Consider the following 23,254-nt stretch of genomic DNA (forward strand, 5'->3'; position numbering starts at 1 on the left):
CTAGAGCGCAGACTCAGTAGTTGTGGCGCACGGGCTTCTCATTGTGGTGGCTTCTCGTCGCGGAGCATGGGCTCTGGAGCGCACAGGCTTCAGTAGATGCGGCACGTGAGCTCAGTAGTTGTGGCTCACAGGCTCTTGAACGCAGGCTCAGTAGTTGTGGTGCACGGGCTTAGTTGCTCCGCCGCATGTGTGATCTTCCCGGACCAGGGCTCAAACCCGTGTCCCCTGCATTGGCAGGCGGATTCTTAACCACTGCGCCACCAGGGAAGCCCTATACCACATCTCTTATTATTTTATAATAGATTCCTCGAAATGGAATTAAGGGGTTAAGAGTATTTTTAAGGCTCTTGATAAATAGTGCCAAATTTATTTTCAGATAAGCTGTAGCAATTTATATTCCTGCCAGCAATAATGAAGTGAATATCTTGCCTGTCAGTAGGATATGAAAGATCTGTCAACTATAAGAGATTTTTATTCATTCAGTGTCTGCCGTGCAGTCTGAGGAAACAGCAGGGACAAGACAGACTCATGGAACTGGTGCTCCAGGGGAGGGGCAGAAAAAGTATCATAACTTGCGATCAGGGTTTTAATAGGTGGAAAGAGGCTTAGACAGTTATCGGATGGGGCAGTGGGTGAGCCCCCTTTAAAGGGGTGGTCAGGAAAGTCCTTTCCAAGGTGAATGAGCACAGAGCAGAATTCCAGGAGGTGTGGCAGGAACAGGGATGCAGCAGGAAGACTGGTTCACCAGGCAGCTGGAGAAGCAGGCGGGAATCTTAGAGCACAGGGTCTCCCAGGGTTTCGTTGCAAACACAACACCAGGCTGCTGAAGATTATTAACAAAGGCAGGGACTTGCTCCAGTTCACATGTTCAGGTCACTTTGGCTTCTGTGAGGAGGGTGGGAGCATGTCCAGGCAAGAATGGACACGAGCAGGTGAGTTAGGAGCAAGGGAAACGATGATTAGACTGCACAGGTGTGACAGGTGTGAGGCCCACACGTGAAGCCCTGGGCCCGTGTGTGTGTGTGTGTGTGTGTGTGTGAGATTGTGTGTGAGATGTCTCCTAACAGGACAGTGTCAGCAGCTGGTAGTTATCAGATACCTATTATGCCCCGGGTGCTGTGATAACCTAAAAGCACCGTCTCCTTAATGCTCACAACAACCCCATCAGTTAGTAGTGCCAACCTTGCACGACTGTCCAGCACTGTCAGTTTCCCTCCACTAAAGCAGATCAGCTTTAGAATCTGTGAGGTCATGTCAGGAGAATCTGTGCTTGGACAGAAAACTGCACACTGCACAAAGCACACCCTTCAGGCACGCTTTGCAGATCCGAGGTTATGGAGAACTGATAGCAGCTCAGAATAGTCCGTGTCTGTGATATGCAAACACAAGGGACAGCCCTCCTTCCTCTGGAAAAGCCAGTTTTGCTGCACTTGCACAATCCTCTGGCATCTTCGACTCCAGATGAACGTGCGCCTCTCTGCTCCCTTGAACCACTTCTAGCAACTGCCTAGTTCCCACATGCGACTATGAGCGGAATAAATTTAACACTTGTTCATTTTATACCTGGATGGGAGCCATGATTTTACCTTTTCTTTGAAAATTATCCTTTCACACTGAAAAGAGAGGCAGAAAACCAGTATTTACTCCTTTCAGGGGCGCTGCGCCTCGACACAGACACCTGCCCGCTCCAGCTGCTGTGCAGGATCGGGGCTCCGCCGGCCGGCACCCGCGCGGGCTCCGGGGCCGGCTCTGTCCTGCACTTTCGCTTCAGTGGTGCTGCTTGTTCCGCTTCAGACCAGATCTCTGGGCGGGCCCCCTCTCCTCTGTCCCCATTCCTGGGTCCCGGCCCTCCCCGCGACATACCAGAACCCAACTCAGGGGATTTTATCTTTTTGGTCCAGAGGTTCTAAGATAAAGTGTAATGGAAATTCAAGGCAAAAGCCTGATTCATTTTAAAGGGATAGAAACTCCCTTCTACGGACTTGTGAAGATAAACTGAGATACTGTGGAGAAAAGTATTTTGTAAGCCCGAAAGTACTAGAATTTATTAGTTGGTGTTTTTGCCTACATTTTATATTTGCAACGTGGGATTTCTTCCTCTTGCTTTCACTTCTCGACAAAGGAAGCACCTGCAGGACAGGGCACGAAGCTGCAGGGTGCGAGCGGCGCTGAGGATGAGCAACGTGGTGCCGCCTCGGAGGAGGAACGGTGAGCCGGGAAAGGCAGACTGTAAATAAACTGGAGACGACTGGAGGCCACAGCAGAGGCACGGAGGGTTGTGGAGTTCAGGGGCCACACTCAGGGGCCCAGCTCAGGTTTTACGAGGTGGGATTTCAGCGGCAGAGATGAGGGAGAGCCTCACAGGCACCGGGAAGGGAAGGGGCAGGGACCAGAGGTGCACACACGGGGGGCTGTGGTCACTGGCCCTGGAAGCTGGCGCCCTCGGGGCAGCTTCAAGCTCCGGGGGGAAGTGACGGTAGGGTGGAGACAGCTCCGCCCTCAGAGCCCCCGTGAGCCTGGGCCCATTACTGCCCCCTGTCGTCCCTGGGGGGCTGCGGTATCTGTGACCCAAACCCCTGAGAGGCAGAAATGAGCTTCCCTGTGCGGTTAACACCCTAACCCACGCACCCAGAGCCGGAGCAGGGATGGTAGAGCGTCCCCATAAATCGGGAGGCTGATGGCAAAGCCTGTCGGTCAGAAAGTGGCCATCCTCAGTGGCCTCCAGCCCTGCGGTGAGCCTCTGACCCCTCCTGACCTGTCCACACAGGCCCTGGTCGCCCAGCTCGGGGGCCTTGAGCTGGCTGCTTGCTCCACTGAGACGCCTTCTCCCAGACGCCCCCCGACCCCCGGCTCCTTCCCCTCCCACCCCTCCCGGGTCTCCTGACCAGCACGCCTTCTCCCCGACACTCCCCTCCCCTTCCCGTCTTCCCTTTTCTCCATAGCAGATCCCAGCATCTGTCCTCACATGTTACAGCTGATCTGCTTTTAGCCTGGAGTGTAAGCTCCAGGAGGGCAGGGCCCGCTCAGAAGAGGGCCTGCCTGGCACACAGTACAAGCTCAGGGAATGTCTGGTGAATGAATGGCTGGGAGAGCAAGGGACAGACCGTCAACAAGAGAAAGAGGCAAGGGACTTCCCTGGTGGTCCAGTGGGTAAGGCTCTGCGCTTCCACCCAAGGGGGCTCGGGTTCGATCCCTGGTCAGGGAACTGGATCCTGCATGCCGCACGGTGCAGCCAGAAAAGAAAAAGAGAATGAGGCATGAAAAGAGGCTGAGAAACAGAAACAGGTAAAGACCTACACTCAGAAGGCAAAGGAAAGAGGGGGCGGACTGATCCCACAATTTGCGAGCAATTTTTCACAGAGTAAAGTGTCCTGGGCACTGGCGCCAGATAGAGCTGGTTTGAACACTCTTTGTCACGTATGTAGTTCTGACGCTCTCCTTGGAGTGTTGTCAGCTCCAGGAGAGGGATAATAATACCTGCCTCATGGGGCAGTTGAGGGAATTAACCGTGAACACAATACCTACTCGGCACCCCACCCAGTATCTGTCCTCTGCTCCTCCTTTTTTCACTCTAAGTCATCAGATATAGATTTATTTTTTCATTAATGCTCATATACACATATAACTTTAATAAATGGGGTCATGTTATACTACGCATATTATACTTTTTATATATGATCTTCTTCTCTTTTTTGCTTTCCTCTCCCTGCCGCTCCTCCCCAAGTAACCTATATTAACAAATTTGTGTGCAATCTTCCTCACTTTCCTTCATGCTCGTATAATCACAAAGAAATAAAATTCCAAGAGTAGTAGTAACACAGCATTAACTTGAAAGCACTCAGAATGGAGTAAAACTTAACTTAGCAAATATGTAGAAAGTAGCAAATACAGGTAATGCCCTAACTTCCTCATTCACCCAACTCCGGACTTTGAGGAAAATCTACTCTAGGCCATCCCAGGGGTGGCAGCCTGTGCATGCTTTCCTTCAAGGGGATAGAGAACAGATTTATTCAACTACTTGACTAGCAGGCATAGTGCCTTCAGGGAGTTCCCTTGTGGTCTAGTGGTTAGGATTTGGCACTGTCACACTGTCACTGCTGGAGGCCCGCGTTCAATTCCTGGTGGGGGAACTGAGATCCCCCAAGAGGTGCGGCCAAAAGAAAAGAAAAAAGGAATAGTGGGTTTAGTTCTTTCACCATCCTCATGTAGCTCAGCCTACTTTTAGACAAATAATAGGCTCTCAATAGTCATCAAGAGAAAGTGAACAAATCAGAAAGTACACTGAGCCCAGACTGGGGGTGACAACAGGAAGGGTGTCAGCATTACATTGCAGGGGATAACGTATATGCTGGCTATCTTTAGGAAAATGCAGTTTGCCTCAAAAAGCAAGGCTAATCATGTGAAACAAAGACCAGAAAAAAAGAGAGTAATTGAACGCTAAAATGGATGGTGCAGAAAAAGAGATTTGAAAAGAGTGTTTGGTGCTGCTGGGAATACATCACCCGGGTTCGGCCCTGGTGGGGAAGGTTTGTGTGCAAAAGGAAGCGGCTTTATGTATAAAAACCATGCTGAAATATGACATTTAATATACTGTTTTCACTAAAATGAGATGGGCCAGTGAATATAGGAATGAGTGTACTGGTTTCCAGAAAATTCCTGTCAATTCAGATGTGAGTTTTATTTGCCATTCAGATAAAAGGTGAGGAGGTGGGAGAAGGTAAGAGGAGAGCGTCTGAGACAGGCTGAGAATTAAATTTCCCTGGTGAGCCTCCATTCCTCGTAGCTCTCAAATCCCCCTTCACCACAGCGAGCTTAATTAAACACACCTCCATTGTTTGTTCATCTTCTCCCAGAAGCCATCATCCAAATGGAGGCCATCCCGTTAGAATCATAACCAGAGTTTGTGAACCGCATTTAATGGCATATCTGACTAGAGTGTGGGGAGTAAGGGTGCATTTACAACCAAAAGTGGCAGCTAGAAAATACCATGGCGGGACCACATCCGCCTGAAGAGGTGACTGTACTTCTCGAGCTTTGCGTGAAGGGTTTTTATTCCATCGAGAGCCTCTGCCCGTGAGAAAAGGGCAGGTCAGAGTTCGGAAAGGTCGAGGGCACCCCTCTGGCCAGGTGCCTTATGACTAACAGCACAGCAGTGCCCTCAGGGACTGTTAGAGCCTGAAACAAGGGGCTGTCGACCCCAGCGCACTCCCCTTGGCCTGCCTCACCACTGAGGGATCGCAGAGCCTGGGCTTGTTGCTGACTCTGCCCCCTGGGGATTTCCTAATCATAATTCCTTGCCTCAACGCAAGTGAGCTAAATCTCTGAAAATATGAGTGTTGTTTCTTCCTTGGTGTCTACAGCTTTACGTTTCCAAAAGAAGAAAATCTGATAGCAGTGAATGTATGTCTTGGAATGGGAGTCACTAGAGAAGTGCACATGGGCCACAGAGGAGTCAGGAGAGACCTCAAGAGTGTAAGGCGAGGCGAGTGAGAAAATGTCGCTGCCACGTCAGGAAACCAAGCGTGCTGCAGCCATCAGGCCGTCACAGTACAGCGGCCCAGCGGTGAACCCTGAGGGAACCAGGATGGGCCACTGCGGCCCTCCCACACAGCGAACCATGAGGAGTTTCCAGATGGGAAAACATAGGGTACTGGCCCCAGGTAGCCGAGGAATGATTTCAGGGAGCCCAGACTTCTGCATCTTCCCATACATAGAAAAGCACCAAATTCATTACCTTGAGGTGTCTGGTTTTCTTCAACTCATAGTTATCGTTTGATGTTCCACCTACCTAGTCTTTGTGGCAAAAACGCCCCGACCCCTTCAGGGCTGCCTGACACCTGCCTCCCCCCAGGCTGAAGCCCTCAGGTTTGTTTTTTGTATTTTTGAATTAATAATCTAATCTATTATACATTTTAGAAGAACTCATAAGGCTTGTATTGTACTTTATAGTTTACAAGTCCGTTCATCTATTATCTTGTTTAATCGTCACAGTACCGATATCGGCCCCATTTAGCAGCGAAGGAAGCTGACTCTCAAAGATGCGGAAATCTTCCTCCAGGTTGCACTGAGAAGGGAGGATTTGAATACAGCCCCCAGCCCTCAGGTGCCAGGGTTGTGACCAACTGATGAGGTCTCTTGATAAATTTTTTGCATATCTGGGAGCTTTGTTTTAAAAAAATGAAAAAAATATCTTCTTATCTTTATTTAGCAAGTGCCCTGCATTGGTCTGAATGGTTTTTGTACTCTAGTCTCATTAGAGTTGGGTGATTTAGTTTCTTTTGCTGACCCTTGATATAGTCCTTTAGGGAATTAATTTCTCTGGCATTGTGAACTTGAAGCCCTCAGTTTTGTCCACCGAATAGAACATAACTCTCAACTTTTAGGTTGTGCTTTTTTTTTTTCCCGTCGACAGCAATCTGTCTCTCAGTGTGGGACTCGGTCCAATTACAGCCAGCCGCAGGACGGCTATTAGATAGCACAGGCCTGGGCTTCACCCTGACCTTCTGAGTCAGAACCTCTAGGTCCTAGGCCTCTGCATTCTCATAACCTCTCAAGGAATTCCTAAGCGCACCAAAGTCTGGGACCCACAAGTCAAGCTCTGCTGGTTAAGTTGAGGCCAGAAGTGTCTTGAGCTCTGCAACTGAGGGCCCACACGCAACTCACCCAGGCAGGCGGCCACCTGCCCTGACGGTGACGAATGCAGGTGGAGACCGCTCCCAATTAACAGACTCCTGAAGACAGCAGGGGAGGCGCTCTGGGGGCCGCTAACACCTTGCTGCCCTATAGGGAGGCTCACGGGGGTACATTTCCTCAACTTTTAGGGCCCCAGAGCTCTCCTTGGGACTGTTTTTCAAGAAAGGACACTGCAGACCCCATCCTGTCCCCTGACTCTTCATAGCAGCAAGGTTGAAGCTTGCTCATCCCTACAAGGGCCCCCAAATCTGGCCTGGAGCAGCACAGGTCATCTGTCCATTGGTCTAAAATTTCATGTCTATGCAGTGCATCTCTGTTATAATTCCCAAAGTAGAGTTTTCTGAAGGTGGACATGGGAATTGGTGTAGTAAAATCCAGGAGCGTGGTCCAAAAATCAAAACACTGGAACTCTAGCTCTATCCAGGAAGGTCAGAGCCTTGGCTTCCCCGTCCTCAATGAGGATGTGGGATTCAGTGATCGCTAAAGGTCCTTCCTGCCCCATTGCCCTGTAATTTCTCGGGACAAAGCCAGAGTCACTTCCTGAAAGAGGGGTATTCTGCCCCCTCCAGAATATGCATGGAAGACAGCTTATACCTTCTCACTGCACACCTCTGCTAGCAGTGACTCAGAACGGAAAGGTCAGAGGCAAAGTAGCAGAAGACCTGAAAACCACCTCCAAAGGTAAGAAAGGCACCAAACTGCAAACGCTGTTTGTCATGGGCCTGACGCCATCTGGTGCACTTGGAGACCGTGTCACGCTGGCTGGCGTGTCCTCCCTACTGCCGGGTTTTGACACCAAGTGAGCATTCACAACTACATTTCTACTGGGTGCATACCGTGTACCAGCCTCTGTGAATGTTGTATAATCAGTTATTTTCATGACAACCTGATACTTTTAGTGAATCTAGAAGGAAAATGGTAAACCCAAGGTTTTATCGAAACAAAAGCAGAATCGAAGTTAAAATATACTTGATCCTTTTTTAAAAATCATAATAAAATGCCATCGTGGAATATCTGTCTCTATGTTCTGAGGTGGCACGACACCAACAGTGTACAGGAAAAGGGTAAATCAAGGTTCATGACCCTGCCTATCCAAATTACTGGGTTCCATCGCACCCCACTTCCTCCCACTCCTATGCATATACCACCACCAACAAAACTGAATTTTAAAGTAGAAGGGAAGGTAATACAGCTCATGGAAGATAATGAATCATATGAATGTTTAGCTTGGGGAAAGACTTCTTAAACAATATGCAAATATTGAAAGTCAATGAAAATACCATAGTGAAATAAAACACCTTGGGACAACAAGAGATATCAAAGTGAAAGAACAAGTCACAACCTGAAAAGGATGTTTGCAATGGAATCCAGAATAAATAAGGAATTGCTACAAATCAATAAGAAATAGACAAACATGTCCCCCCACCAAACAAATATGAAAGCCTGAGTGACCAATAAATATGACATGATGCCAGCCTTATCAGTCTTTAGAGAAATGCAAATTAAAGCCACAAGGAGATATCAAAGTACAGCCATGAATTAGCAAAAAATAAAACCGATGCTAATCCAAGCATTTGCTAGAAGGTTCATACACTGCTGGTGGGCGTGAACAAGTTGGCTAAAAGCCAAAGAAGTTTGTCTATCTTGTATATTTTTGGGTGGGGAAAATACCTCCCCAGGTAATCTAGAATACACACCTGCCTTCAGGAGGGCTTGGGATTCAAAATATGCTATTGGAGTAGTCTAGGAAAACACAAGCCAAGAAATTAAAGTGGTCCTAGATTCATAGTTCTTTGGGAACTATGTTCTACAAGAAGCAAAAACATAATCTGGAGAAATATATCCTTAATGCTGGCTTCAAAGGGTTCCCTGGGAATTCCCTGGCAGTCCAGTGGTTAGGGCTCCGAACTCTCACTGCCAAGCGCCTGGGTACAATTCCTGGTCAGAGACCTAAAATCCCACAAGCTGCACGGTGTGGCCAAAAAAAAAAAAAAAAAAAAAGGATTCCCACAGATAAACACTCCCAAACGTGAGTTTAAAATCCAAAATTACCAAACACATGAGGAAACAAATCACCATGAATGAAAATCAGTAGAAATAATAAATTGCAGAATTAGACCCCTCAAAAATGTCAGAGAAAGAAATTTGGAGGTACATAATGAAATAAGTGTTTAAAATACTAAATTAATAAAAGATAGAATCAAAAACATGAGAAAGGTACACAATACTATCCAAAAAGATCAGGCAAATTTGGAAATTTAGAAAAAAAGAACGTCTAGAATTAGATTAGTCGTTGAAAATTTAACTCAATGGTCAGATTAAATGCAGATTAAATCCAGGTGAAGAGAGAACTGATTAACTGGGAGATGCATCTGGAAAAAACTATGCAGAATGCAGCACAGAGAGATAAAGAGTGGAAAATATGAAAGAGAGGTTAAGAGAAATAAAGGATAGAAAGAGAAGGTCCTGTTATTGTCTAAAAGGAGTTCCAGAAGAAAACAATAAGGAAGAGGTAGTATTCAAAAAGACAAATGGGGCTTCCCTGGTGGCGCAGTGGTTAAGAGTCCACCTGCCAATGCAGGGGACACGGGTTCGAGCCCTGGTCTGGGAAGATCCCACATGCCGTGGAGCAACTAAGCCCGTGCGCCACAACTACTGAGGCTGTGCTCTAGAGCCCGCGAGCCACAACGACTGAAGCCTGTGTGCCTAGAGCCCATGCTCCACAACAAGAGAAGCCACCTCAGTGAGAAGCCCACGCACCACAACAAAGAGTAGCCCCCGCTCGCCACAAGTAGAGGAAGCCCGCGCGCAGCAACAAAGACCCAATGCAGCCAAAAATAAACAAATAAATTAATTAATTAAAAACAACAACAGCTGTCACTTGAAAAACCTTCTAAAAAAAAAAATGACAAATGACTGAGAATTTTCCAGACCAGTATGATAGGAATGAATTCCTCAGATTGAAGAATTGCAATCAATCTCAGGGAGGGCAAATAAATATCCACACCTTGATATTATAACGAATATATAGAACACCAAAGAAAAACAACAACTTACCTATAAAGAATGACAATTGGGGGCTTCCCTGGTGGCGCAGTGGTTGAGAATCTGCCTGCTAATGCAGGGGACACGGGTTCGAGCCCTGGCCTGGGAAGATCCCACATGCCACGGAGCAGCTGGGCCCGTGAGCCACAACTACTGAGCCTGCGCGTCTGGAGCCTGTGCCCCGCGACGGGAGGGGCCGCGATAGTGAAAGGCCCGCGCACCGCGATGAAGAGCGGTCCCTGCACCGCGATGAAGAGTGGCCCCCACTTGCCTCAACTAGAGAAAGCCCTCGCATGAACCGAAGACCCAACACAGCCAAAAATAAAATAAAATAAATAAATAAAGTAGCTATAAAAAAAAAAAAAAGAAAAGTGCTTTAAAAAAAAAAAAAAAAAGGAAAAAAAAAAAAAAAAAAAGAATGACAATTGGATTTACAGTAAACTTCTCAATAGCAAAAATAAAGGTCAGAGATCAGTATGATGCTATCTCCAAAGTCTGAAAAAAAAAAAACTGTCAATTTAGAATGTTATGTTACTAAATGATCATTCAAGAATGAAGATGAAATCAAAGTATCTTCATTCAAATAAAAGCTGAGAGCATTCACCGTTAAGATACTTCCACTAAAGACATTTCTTCAGGGTGTCCTTGAAGGAGAAAAATTATCCTAAAAGGAAGGTATGAGACACAGGAGGAATAAAGAATTGGCCAGTATGTGAGTAAATGGCCAGACATTATAAAACTAGATTACCTGAATAAAATTAGATTATTTCTTAAGCTAGTTGGAGCATACACGATCATTCATAATTTTATTTTTTATTTATTTATTTTTTTGGCCGTGCCACTCGGCTTGCAATATCTCAGTTCCCCCACAAGGGATCGAACCTGGACCATGGCAGTGAAAGCACCAAATCCTAACCACTAGACCACCAGGGAACTCCCCATAATTTTATTTATTCTTATTGTGGGGCTAAAATATTTTATAATAATTTTTTTTAATAGTGCAGGGGAGGGAATTCCAGGCAGAGGCCCTAAGGTTGGAAAGAGCTTGACCTCCTTACAGAAGTGAAAAAGGCCAGCGTATCTGGAACATAGTGAGGAGTAGTGGGGAAAATGAAGCTAGAGAGGAAAGCAGAGGCCAAATCATAAAACCTTTGAAGGCCGTTTCAAGGATTTGTCCCAGTCAGTGGGAAACCATCAAAGGATTCCAAACAAAGGATTTAAACAATCTAAATTAAATATTAAGATAATTCTGGCTGCTCCATTTGAAAGGTCCAGGAGGTACTAAGACCTATTATATGAGGTCTAAACATGTCATTGTATTTCTCACTGACCCCGATTTACCCAGAATTTATTCAGCTGGGATTACCAAGGCATAATTCCCTCCATTCGGCCTGGTGATAATCAGAGTTAATTCCTTTGTACTGCACCACATTCAATTCACCTTATGGCGCAAGAAAAACCCCTCTGCAATGAGATTGTCATTCAGATTACAGTGGAAAAGGAGATGTGGCTAATTGCTACAATGTTGAGTGCAGGGAGAAATCTGAAGGTTTCGAGGAGGGGTAGGTGGCTCTAAAGCTGACCCATGAAGGATGAGGAGAATATGAATTGATGAAGAGGAAAGAGTGGGCATTCCAGATGAGGGGAACAGGTAATACCACTCACAAAACTGTAGAAAAATTAGCAGGCTACGTGGGAATACTGGCTTGATTGGTACTCAAAATTCTGTTACGGATTAGTAATAGAAACTATTGGTTGGGTAGCGTGGAGATAGGTTAAGGAATCAGTACTTTTTCCTGAGGGCAACAAAGTATAAGGATTTTTGAGTACAGGTGAGCTTTTTTTAAAATTGAAATATAGTTGATATACAATGTTGTGGTAGTCTCAAGTGTACAGCATGGTGATTCAGCTTTTGTTCTTTGTGGGGTTTTTTTGCAAATTATATTCCATTGTAGGTTATTACGAGATATGGGGTGTAATTCCCTGTGCTATGCAGTATATCTTTGTTGACTTTCTACTTTATGTATAGTAATTTGTGTCTGTTAATCTCATAGTCCTAATTTGTCCCTCCCACCCCGTCCCATTTGATAACTGTAAGTTTGTTTTCTATGTCTGTGAGTCTGTTTCTGTTTTATATATAGATTCATTTGTATAATTTTTTAGATTCCACATATAAGTGATATCATATGATATTTGTCTTTCTTTGACTTATTTTACTAAGCATAATATTCTCTAGGTCCATCCACGTTGCTGGAAATGACAATATTTCATTCTTTTTTGTGTTTGATTAATAGTCCATTGTATATATAGACCACACCATCTTAAGCCAATCGTCTGTTGATGAGCATGGGGGTTGCTGCCATGTCTTGGCTATTGTAAATAGTGCTGCTATGAACATTGGGGTGCATGTAACTTTTTGAACTAGAGTTTTCATTTTTTCCAGATATATACCCAGCAGTGGAATAGCTGGACCATATGGTAGTTCTTTTTTTAGTTTTTTAAGGAATCTCCATGCTGCTTTCCATAGTGGCTGCACCAATTTACAGTCCCACCCACAGTGCAGGAGGGTTCCCTTTTCTCCACACCCTCTCCAGCGTTTATTATTTGTAGACTTTTCGATGGTGGCCATTCTGACTGGTGCGAGACAATTCCTCATTGTGGTTTTTATTTGCATTTCTCTAATAATTAGCAATGTTGGGCATCTTTTCATGTGTTTGTGAGCCATCTGTATGTCTGCTTTGGAAATGTCTATTTAGGTCTTCTGCCCATTTTTTTAAATTCAGTTGTTTGTTTTTTGATATTGAGATGTATGAGCTGTTTGCATATTTTGGAATATTAACCAGGAGTGAGCTTTTGAACAGAATACTTGTTTCTATTTCCAAAAAAACATAGAGGGAAAAAGAGAAAATGAAGCCTATGTGCTGGTTTTTATTCTTAGCAGCTGAAGGCACCCTGCCATCCCCAGGTGCTTCATCCACAATATAGTTGCGAAATTGCTACCAGATTACTTCATCCCTTGCTCACTCAATTTCCCCAGGACGCTACTGCTTAAAGGGTAAGTCCAAACTCCTTAGCCCAACATTCAAGACTCTTTAAAAGTCGACCCCAATATACCTCTCCAAAAAAGCTCACTTTAAGGAAATTAAAACTCTGGCCAAATGGTCTATAAATTCCGAATAGGCCACAGCATCTCCCACCTACTTTCCCTTGCTTACGCGGTTCTTTCTCCCTGCAATGCCTCATTTCTTCTGTTTACCTCTGTAAGTTCTACCCAGGTTTTAAGGTCTAGTGCAAACCCCATATTCGCTAGGAAGGCTTTTCATACAACGCAGACAATTCTTATTTTCTCTAACTTTCCTCTGGCATTTAATACAAGCTGCCTTAGTAGAAGTTACCCTTTTAGTAGAGGGCTACATACCTCTCAAGCAGGAACCTGTTGGTTTATAAATTCTTAGCAGCCCCAAATTTTCTCAGCAGAAGGCCTTGTATATATACCATTAGTGTCGACAGCTGTTAGTAATAATGACCACCCCTTTGGTTTGAAATTGTTAACCAAATCTCCCCACCGATGGGTAGCTAGATTGGCTTCTCCACTAAGACCGCTACGATCCACTAGGGAAGGAAGACAACTTCAACATAAAGGATCATTCGCTACTTGCGACGTGAAAAGCAATATAATGAGTAATGCGTGGTGGTGATGCTTTCGACACTGGTTGGGCATGAAACGCTTCCTGAGGACCATGCGGCCTTGTGCGGACCCCTCAGGGTCCAGGGGGTAAAACAAAGAACAGCTTCGGGCAGCCGGCCGCCCCGGGCTGACTGGGGGGAGGGCTGGAGCTTCCTCGCCGCCGATTGGCTCCCTGGAGCCGCCGCCTCCGGTGATTGGCCACTGCCGCGAGGGACGCCGGGACGGCACGCGGCCCGGGCCTCACATCCGAGGCGGCGACGATGGAGGCCGCGGCGTTGAGGGCTTCGTGCGTCGCGTCCTCTGGCAGGCAGGTGGAGCGCAAGGGCCAGGCCTGGGGAGCCGCCGAGGCCCTGTGCAGCCGGTGTGGAAGAAGGTCGTCCGGAGCTCCGGGTGAGGGGCTGGCTGTCAGCCCTTGGCCCGCCGGCTGGCGGGGGAGCCGAGGGACAGGCGGGTGGGCAGTGGCCGCGGCGGCGAGAGAGAGCGGGGAAGCCTAGGCCCCTAGCCCGAGTCCGCAGGCCGCCTGCGAGGTCGGGACGCAGAGGCCTGGAGGGCGGCCCTCACCCCTCCCGAACCCCCCCTTCACCCTCCCCCTCACCGCCCGCCCCCACTCCCCACCCCTCCACCCCTCCCCCTCCCCCCCCCACTCAACCCTCACCCCCCAACTCCCCACCCCTCGCCCCGCCCCCACTCCACCCCACCCCCTCCTCCCCCCACCCCTTGCGCCGCCCCCTTCCTCACCGACCGGTTCGAAGGTTCGGGAAAGGGGGGATGTGGGAATTTGGCCGTCATGCTGTGGTGAAGCAGCAACGACCCGTGATTTTCTTGTGTGGCTCTTTTTGTGGTAACGAAATGTTCCTGAAATTAACAGACGGGGCGGGGGCGGGGGGGCGTGTTGCTCCGTTTGGCTTCAGGCGTTGTTTGGAAAGCAGCCCGTCACTTTTGTGCGTCTTGTGTTCTTCTGCCCTGGGCCGTCAGGGGCACCGTGCGCTCTTGACCCGCCCACCGAGACTCTCCTCCGCTGAAAACAGGTTCAGGTTGCTTGAACGGCATCTAACGGCACCTCTGCCGGGGTGAGTTGTTGACTGTCAGCGCCTGGAGCTGCCAGAGTCTTACCGTCGCCCTGTGTGACTGTCACATCTTTGTACTTGCAGAGCAAAAGTCAGTTTTCTCAGTCTCTCCGGGACGGACTCCGCTTGGGAGACCTGGGAGCGTAGAGAAAGTTGGTGTGTTTTCCGGGGGAAGAGGCAAGTTTCTCCTGCCCGGATTTCGGTCGCTGCTGTTACGTAGAACATCTCCATTATTTGAATGATGTAGTACTGCAGAATAGAGTTTTAGAACGTGACATTTTTAAAATCACCGGTTCTTTCACACATTTGTATTGTGCTGAGAAGTACTCAGCTGGAAAGATGGTGCCTCTGCATGTAGAATTGTCAAAGTGCTTTGTAAGCTGTAATGCAGCACACGTTATCTCGACTTGTACAGTATCAGAAATCTTATAAACGTAAAAGCGTTTTGATTTCCTTAGGAACATTATCTCTGGAATTTAAATAGAGCTTTAAAATTTAGCTTGGTTGTGAGAAAGTTTAAGATGTTTCCTTGGCTTAAAAACTAAAGCTCTTTTTTATCAAAAGAATGCAATTATTATAATATAAATCAGCAGGAACACTAATTTTATAGTAAATGATGACTAATTTTATTTAGCTACGTTTCCCTTTTTCTTGCGAAGTCTTTTAAAATGACAACCGTTTGAAGTGACATAGCTATAATAATTGTTTATTATGATAAAGTTCTGCTTAGAGTATTAAAATCTTGGCATTAGATTTTTAATCAAGATTATGGTATTTCCCTTCATACATGCTAAGTTTGTGAAAATGATCTTTATGTGGGTCGTGTGTGTGACAGTGGTGGCATCTGACTTTTGCCCTGGCTTCTGTCTTTGCCAATGTCTTAGATCATTAAGGGGGGGGGGGGTGTCTTTTTTTTTTTTTGGAGTATATTTGATTTACAATGTTGTGTTAGTTTCAGTTGTAGGGCAAAATGAATCAGTTAAACATATACACATATCCGCTCTTTTTTTAAGATTCTTTTCCCATATAGGTCATTACAGAGTATTGAGTAGAGTTCCCTGTGCTATACAGCAGGTTCTTATTAGTTATCTATTTTATATATAGTAGTGTGTATATGTCAATCACAATCTCCCAATTTATCCCTCCCCCCCATCCCTCGGTAACCTTAAGATTGTTTTCTACATCCATGACTCTACTTCTGTTTTGCAAATAAGTTCATATGTACCCTTTTTTTAAATTTATTTTTATTATTTATTTATTTTTATAAATCTGTTTATTTATTTATTTTTGCCTGCGTTGAGTCTTCGTTGCGCGCGGGCTTTCTCTAGTTGCAGTGAGCAGGGGCTACTCTTCGTTGCGGTGCGCGGGCTTCTCATTGCGGTGGCTTCTTTTGTTGCGGAGCACGGGCTCTAGGCACGCGGGTTTCAGTAGTTGTGGCTCGCGAGCTCTAGAGCGCAGGCTCAGTAGTTATGGCTCACGGGCTTAGTTGCTCTGCGGCATGTGGGATCTTCCCGGACCAGGGCTCGAATCCGTGTCTCCTGCATTGGCAGGTGGATTCTTAACCAGTGTGCTACCAGGGAAGTCCCTATACCCGTTTTTTTAGATTCCACATGTAAGCAATATCATATGATATTTGTCTTTCTGTGTCTGACTTAACTTCACTCAGTATGACAATCTATAGGTCCATCCATGTTGCTGCAAATGGCATTATTTTGTTCAAGAGCGGGGTTTTGCCAGTTTCTCATGTCGGCTCTCACTGTCCCCTTCACAGGATGGGAAATATAAATTAGCAGAGGGAAGTGTGATCAAGTAGAAAGAACATTAGACTTGGAAACAGAACTAGGTCGGAGTCTGGATTATGCCATTTACAGATCACCAAAATGTTTATCCATCTCTAGGTCGAATAAATATTCCCAGCCTACTTAGCTCTGATATTTACAATGACCAAATGAAGTACGTCAGAGCACTTTATATGATTATAAGAGATGGCAGATTCAAAGTATTATAGGTACCAAATAACTATATAAACAAAGGCAAACAATATTACATAGCTCTGCCTGTTTTTTCTTCTGATTTTTCTCCCTCCTTCTGAGTTGTATTGTTTCTCCTGAATTTTGTTTAATCATCCATTTCTAACTAAGCTAGATATCTTTTCCTATACAAGAGAATTCCCTTTAATTTTCTCCTCTGATTATACTGTATATTCAATGTTGACAAACTGAAAAGTTTAATTCACAATAGAATTTCATCAGTAGGTCACCACCATGAACTTCAATGTGGACATGCTTTTTGTGAACTGTGCTTGTTACTAACTGAAGAATACAGCACAATTACATGCCCTGATTGTGAGGTAAGTTTTATTGTCTTTCATACTGAATGCATTACAACCTAATGTTAAAGGTAAAAATGTTAGAGAAATAAAACATACTTCTAGTTAGGAACTAGAAACTTGCATTTTTGCTGCTGAGTCTTTTAAGTAAAGAAACCTAGCAAAAGGTAAAGCTTTTCACATCCATTTTATAATTGTTCAAAGAGATCAAGAAGAATGCAAGGTTAAGGTCATACACTTATTAGCCTACATATTTTGACTCTGGAGATTTCTGTGGAATATTTCCTTTTTTAATTTATTTTTATTTTAATGTAGTATATTCCTTTCAAATCTCTACACCCCCCGCCCTTATTTTTTGGCCGCGCAGCGAGCGGGATCTTAGTTCCCTGACCAGGGATCAAACCTGAGACCCCTGCAGTGGAAGTGCGGAGTATTAACCACTGGACGGCCAGGGAAGTCCCCAAATCTCTACTCCCCTTTTCCACACCAATACCATGCAAGCAAATTTTGAATTTCCCCCTGACCCTCAACCTTTGTGTATCATCTAATTTACATTTGTGGAGATGTGTAAAAAGCCAAAACAAAACAGGAGGCAAACAACGGCCTAAAGTTAATGTTAACTTCAGAAGCGCTAAAAATAGTACAGTTGCACTAAAATCTGTGTGCCCGTAATAATGAGAACAAATTAAGGATTTAAAATAAAATTTACTGAACATTCTTTGCATTTACTACAAATATAAATGTTGCTCAGTTTATATAGTATGTTCCTGGAAAGTTGTCTTAATCTCTAAATTCATAATGTTCCACTTGAGAGATCAGAGTTTGGGGATTTGTATCCATTGTTTTCTATGGCAAACAATTAACATAGAGGCAGAAGACCTGGAATGCAGTCCTAGTTCTGTCACCCTAAGGCTGAGTTTCCTCATTTGTGAGATGGAAATAATACCTGCTTTTTTTATCTCATAGGATTGTAAGAGTCAAATCTGAATTATGTGAAAGTTCTCTACAAGCTTTAAAATAAGTGTGATAGTCGACCCTTGATTATTTAGGTGTGGATTAACTGGTTTGCAGGTTAAACGTGATAAAAATATATATAATAATATGTATATAAACATATAAATGTATAATTTGTGAAAGTTTCAATTATAGCATAAACATTTACATATAAGAAAACATCTGTTTTGGAATTACATACTTTACAAATCATGGCCTTTATTGTGGTAAATTCCTGTCCCCTTTCCCTTTTTTTTTTTTTTTGACAGTCGGTTCCTCGGATGTGGCTAGCTACATAGTTAAGACAAAGGGGAACCTAGCTCCTGTGGTTGAAATGGAATATCCCTGACACATTGAGTCTTGTGGTGGGTAAAGAGTGAAGGGAAAAGGAAGAGGCAGAACTGTCTCTGCTCATATCCATCCTGTTCTGATATTCAAAAAACAGCAAGTTTATTAGAACGGTAACCTCTTGCCTTTTGTGGCAAATGACTTTGTGTTTAATGGTCTCTTAAATCACTATACTTGTATTATTTTTAGTGATTTGGGTAACATCTAATGAAGTGTTTATAGTATATTTACAAATATTGGTTTTTGATTTTAGGGTTGTAACAAATCTATTTTGTATCATTTGACTAGTTCTGACTCTTACTTTGGGGGATATGTGATCTGTCCCATCCTTCCCTCCTTTTCCCCTTTCCCCCTGTGCTGAGTCCTTCAAGAAACCGTCCTGAAATTGTTACCACTCTTTTATTAGTTTTTAAAGTTTAGATTTTTCCTGATATCTTATATTTGGAATAAGAGATAATGGAAGAATCACATCTAAATTAGTGAAAAGTCTGAATTTATAGACTATTTCAGGATTGAAGTTTATTACTTTTAAATAATGTATATTGCTCTAAAAAGTAAGATTTAGGTACCTATATTCACATTAGACATATTTATAATTTAATCTTTAATGTTGAAGGCCTAGGTAGTGCAGATTATTTCAAGCTTAAGCCTAAAATGATTCCATTCAGGGTTAATGGGTATACTTGTGTTCTTATTTCTGAGTTTGGGTGAATATGAATTTATCTATCAGTCTTTATCTTTTATAGTTGTATGGGTTTTTTTATAACATCCCTTCTCTGCTTTTGATTGATATTAATAGTTAATAATAACCATTCTATAATTATATACAGCAATATGGCAGGTTTTGTTCAAGGATAGGATCATACTTAGGTACCATTCCAAAAATACTGGCATTTTATTGATAATTTAGACCTGAGTCCAAAAGTATATTGGGCCATGAGGAAATGATAATTTATCCAATCAATAGGTAATTAATATATATTAAAATCCCATGTGGATTGGAAATGTTAATAACATGCAAATTGAAAATGTAGAATAGAAGAGACTATAGATAATTGTGTGATCTTGGATGGGGAAGCCTTGTTAAATATATCACTGAAGTCAGAAACCATAGAAGAAATGCCGGTTAAATTTGACCGCATTTTTTCATTTACAAGTAGAAAAAAACAACCAAGCAAAAACACCACCATACATAAAACTTAAGTGACAAGCTGTGCTGGGGGGACGGGGAGAAAATCTTTATTATATATATTAGAAGTTAAGACTCTTTACACAACTTTAACTGAAATATTTTAAGTCAGTTGTATTTAATATTTTCTTAAATTTCCTGGGAGAAATGTCCTGTATCAAATGTACTGGTAGTAACATTGACTTCTTACTATGAAATGACAAGCCAAAGGGGCATAAGTGAGAAGGTGGATAGAAATTAAGGTTTTAGCCCCCAATTTTGGGGGGGTGCTCTTAAAAATAACATTTGATCCAATGTGATTTTTTTAAAGTAACGCTTTTCTCCTAATTATCTAATAATAGATAACTGTCTTTGGTACATTATACTTGAAACTTGCTAGGACATCCTCTTCCCACCAAAGACACATATGGGAGACTATAACATTTAGTAGTCTGCTTTATTTCTCTCAGCATTAACCTATCCTCATGAGAGTCTCCTACGTTACTTTTAACGGCTGCATAATAAACCCTGGTACATAAGTGCTGTAATATAATCTCTTTATGAAAAACACTTAGGTGGTTTTCAAATTCTTTCACTATACTTTTGCATAATTCCTCAAACCCACTCCCACCAAAAAAAAAATCCCATCAGCAGGTTCTGTTAATTTCTATGTCTCAAAAAAAAAATAGGTGTTTGTATTTGTCACATTTTAAAAAAATGTTTGGCAATTTAATGGGCAAAAAAATGGGCATCTGCTTGTTTTAAATTGCAAATCCCTGATTACTAGTGAAATTGAGCAATTTTTCATATGTTGACTTCTCAGCTCTTCTGGGAGGATCTTTAACAGATCCTTCCAGGTCCTTGCCATATTTTCCTTTTGAATTGTCTTTTTTCCTAACTTGTAAGAATACTTCATGTGATAGAAATATTAACACTTCGTTCTGTGTATTTTAATTATTGATATTTTCTCCCAATTTTTCATTTTTAATTTTATTACATTTAACCATTCAGAAATGTTTCCTTTTTCAGTTGTTTTTTTCCCCCTCCTTCATGGCTTCTAAGTTTTCTTTGATTAGGCAGACTTTTCATCTCAGAGTTATACATATTTATTTTTTTAATACTTATATACGTATTTTAAAAAGGTGCATATTAAATCTCTTTCTGTTCTATATGATGTAAGGTGAGTACGTAACTTTCTTCTTCAGAATGATTAGCTGGCTTTCCCACACGATTTATTGAATAATCCTTCGTCTGTTTAATGAAAATGCCATTTATAGTCTGTATGGAGTTCCCGTATATATGAGGATCTGTTTCAGGGCTTTGTTCTGTTCATTTACAGTTGACCCTTAGACAACTCAGGTTTGAACTGTGTAGGTCCATTTATACGTGGTTATTTTTCAGTAGTAAATACTACAGGACTACAGGGTCTGTGGTTGGTTGAATCTGAGGATGCAGAGGAACTGCAGATATGGAGGGCCAACTGTAAATTATATGCAGATTAACCCCGCATTGTTCAAGGGTCAACTTGTATTGTGCCACTACCCTAGTGTTTTAATACAGTAGCTTTATTATCTGGTGGGATAAATCTCCACTGAATGGTATGTTAAAATTTTTGTAATTCTTGCACATTATATTTTCCATATGAACTTTAGGTTTATATTAATTTTATATTAGATGTGTTTTAGGGTATTAAATCTTTGTCTTCAGGAACCTAACATAATTTTCCATTTATTCAGTTTTTGTTTTATGATCCCCAATAAGTTTTTTTGGTTTTCTTTTCTTAGGGCTTATATTTTTCTTATTAAAGTTATCCCCAAGTATTTTAGAGTTTTGAACATACCTTAAGATAGCACTGTAAAATTTTTACAGTAAATTTTTAAAGTAATGTTCCAAGTATTTCCTTTATAAGTGTGGTAAATATTTTAATGTTCTGTTTAATTAATAGCTGCCAAATTAACTGATTCCCTCAAAAATTAAAATAGGATAAAAATATCACATAGGTACAATTTTTCTTTGATTTAAAGAGGATTTAAGGATCTTTTCATTTATCTATGAATGGCTCACTAGTTTTTTGAATTCTGGATAAACAGAATTTATTGAATGACTTTCTGTTTTTTTGTTTTTAATCTTTTGTCCTAAGGTTGCTTCAACTATAAACACAAAACAAGAATACTGCCCAATAGGTGGATGTATTAAAGAAGATTCTTTTATGGAAAAACTTCAGCCTAAAAAGTATGTTCCATGTGCACTTACCTTAGTATTTAAAGTTCAGTATGTTTCTGAAAGAGTTATTTTAGAATTATTGATTAAAGGTCATTCTTAGTGTTTCTAACCCATTGTTTACAGAGAGCTCTTTAAGTTTATAATTTGAGCTGTTAATGAAATGGAGAATCCAGCTCCTAAAGAAGCAGCATTAGTTTGTCCTTATTTAAAGTGAGGCAAAAAAAGAATGCAAGATTACCATTTCTACACCCTATTTAATTGTTTTAGTCTCTTTTACCTACCTTTAGCTCTTCCAGACTCTTTCCTGTTCTGTGGTTCTTCATTGCCTGTCCAAATAAAATCCAAAATCCTTTAGGCTAACAGTCATGACTTTTCACATTACTGCTGCAGTTTCTCTGTCCAGATTTAAATGGGTGCTTAGAAACCAACAGAAGAGTTATTTCTTTGGGTACTAAAACCACTTGGCTGAATTCTGGCACCTGGTTATTGATAGAACCAGAGGTAGCGCTCAGGCTCATTGAATGCAGGTACTGCTCCCAGCTCCTCTCTTTGTATTCCATCAGTCACTTCCTCCATAAGCTCTGAGTGGAGTGATTAGAATAGATCGTTAGGAATCTTTGTGGCTCTGTGTGAGTCATAACATATAGGAGCACCTACATATCTAGCAGATGACTTACTGTGTGAGGGAGACCGACTTTAAAAGGGCAGTAAAGATTGTGCACCCGCTCCAGAGGAGGGAGCCCCTGCTCAGCTCCAGCCGGTCACTGGAGCCGTGTGTTGAGACCATCCCAGTGGTCCCAGATTATCCTTTTCTTTTCCAAGACAAAATAGAAATCTGGACTTCTACGTGAAACTTCCTTACTTTTTAAACATCATGCAAGTCAAGTCTGATTGTACTTGTCTAGATATGCGTAATGTCAAATACAGTTGCAAAGTAAAATTTTACTTTCAGAAGTAGATGAATCTGTTTTAGGTACCCCAATTTTTTTCCAAATTGCCATTTTTTAATTAGTTCTCCATGTCGAGTGTACTTACGTTAGAAACTCCTATTTCCTAATTTCGGTAGAGTTTGGTTTAAATAGTCATATATTTTAAAATAGAAGTATTCCTTGATACATGATATATTTCCTTCCTGATTTGTCTTTAATATTTTGAAACAGGAATTGAATGATGGACTCCTTATGGCTAATGCATTCACATATGTTTTCAAGAACATAAATGTCCACTTTTTAAAGTAATTGAATGTTTAAAAATTACCTAGTGTATTATTTCTTTCTGTGAGAGTAACATTTAATCATAGTAAACTATCATAGGCTTATGATTAACTTATTCAACAAACACTGAGTGCTTACTGTGTGCCAGCCAACATAGGGATATAAAGATAAAAATAGGCCGAAACTCTAGCATCTGTAGACAAGAAATGCAGCTTACTCTTCGGTTGAAATTAACTTGCCTAGTAAATTCATTACCTTTATGTACATTAGGCAGGCCTATAAGTACATTTTTTAATAGCTGGTATTTGTGTGTATAACTACTTTAATTGAGCTTAGGACAGTTCAATGATTATCAACATCTCTACCAAAAAATATCCGGGAAGGAGAGATGATTAGGAAATTAAAGCACAATTTATACTGTAAGCTGTTATTTTTAGAAATTTGTTAAGAAGTTGACTTCTTGATTAAAATTGTTTTATGTGAAAG

At 42.5% G+C, this 23,254-nt stretch overlaps 1 protein-coding gene across 11 annotated transcripts in view; it reads left to right on the forward strand.

Moving 5' to 3' along the window:
• Positions 1–2,136: 2,136 nt before the first annotated feature.
• The window catches only part of RNF17 (ring finger protein 17), a 129,863-nt gene continuing 108,745 nt past the window's right edge, over positions 2,137–23,254 (forward strand). For 2 of the 11 annotated variants that reach the window (XM_059903441.1, XM_059903442.1), the window contains exons 1-3: positions 13,539–13,816; positions 16,749–16,843; positions 21,472–21,563. In XM_059903441.1, coding sequence (XP_059759424.1) covers positions 13,687–13,816; positions 16,749–16,843; positions 21,472–21,563 — 317 coding nt within the window. In that variant the 5' untranslated portion in view covers positions 13,539–13,686. Of the gene's footprint in view, positions 2,209–2,266; positions 2,326–13,534; positions 13,817–14,273; positions 14,497–14,577; positions 14,671–16,745; positions 16,844–18,121; positions 18,181–21,471; positions 21,564–23,254 lie in introns of those variants that run through there. The other 9 variants (XM_059903444.1, XM_059903438.1, XM_059903439.1 and 6 more) reach the window with 9 other exon arrangements.

Source organism: Balaenoptera ricei, chromosome 18 (assembly GCF_028023285.1).
Source record: "Balaenoptera ricei isolate mBalRic1 chromosome 18, mBalRic1.hap2, whole genome shotgun sequence".
Classification (NCBI taxonomy): Eukaryota; Metazoa; Chordata; class Mammalia; order Artiodactyla; family Balaenopteridae; genus Balaenoptera; species Balaenoptera ricei.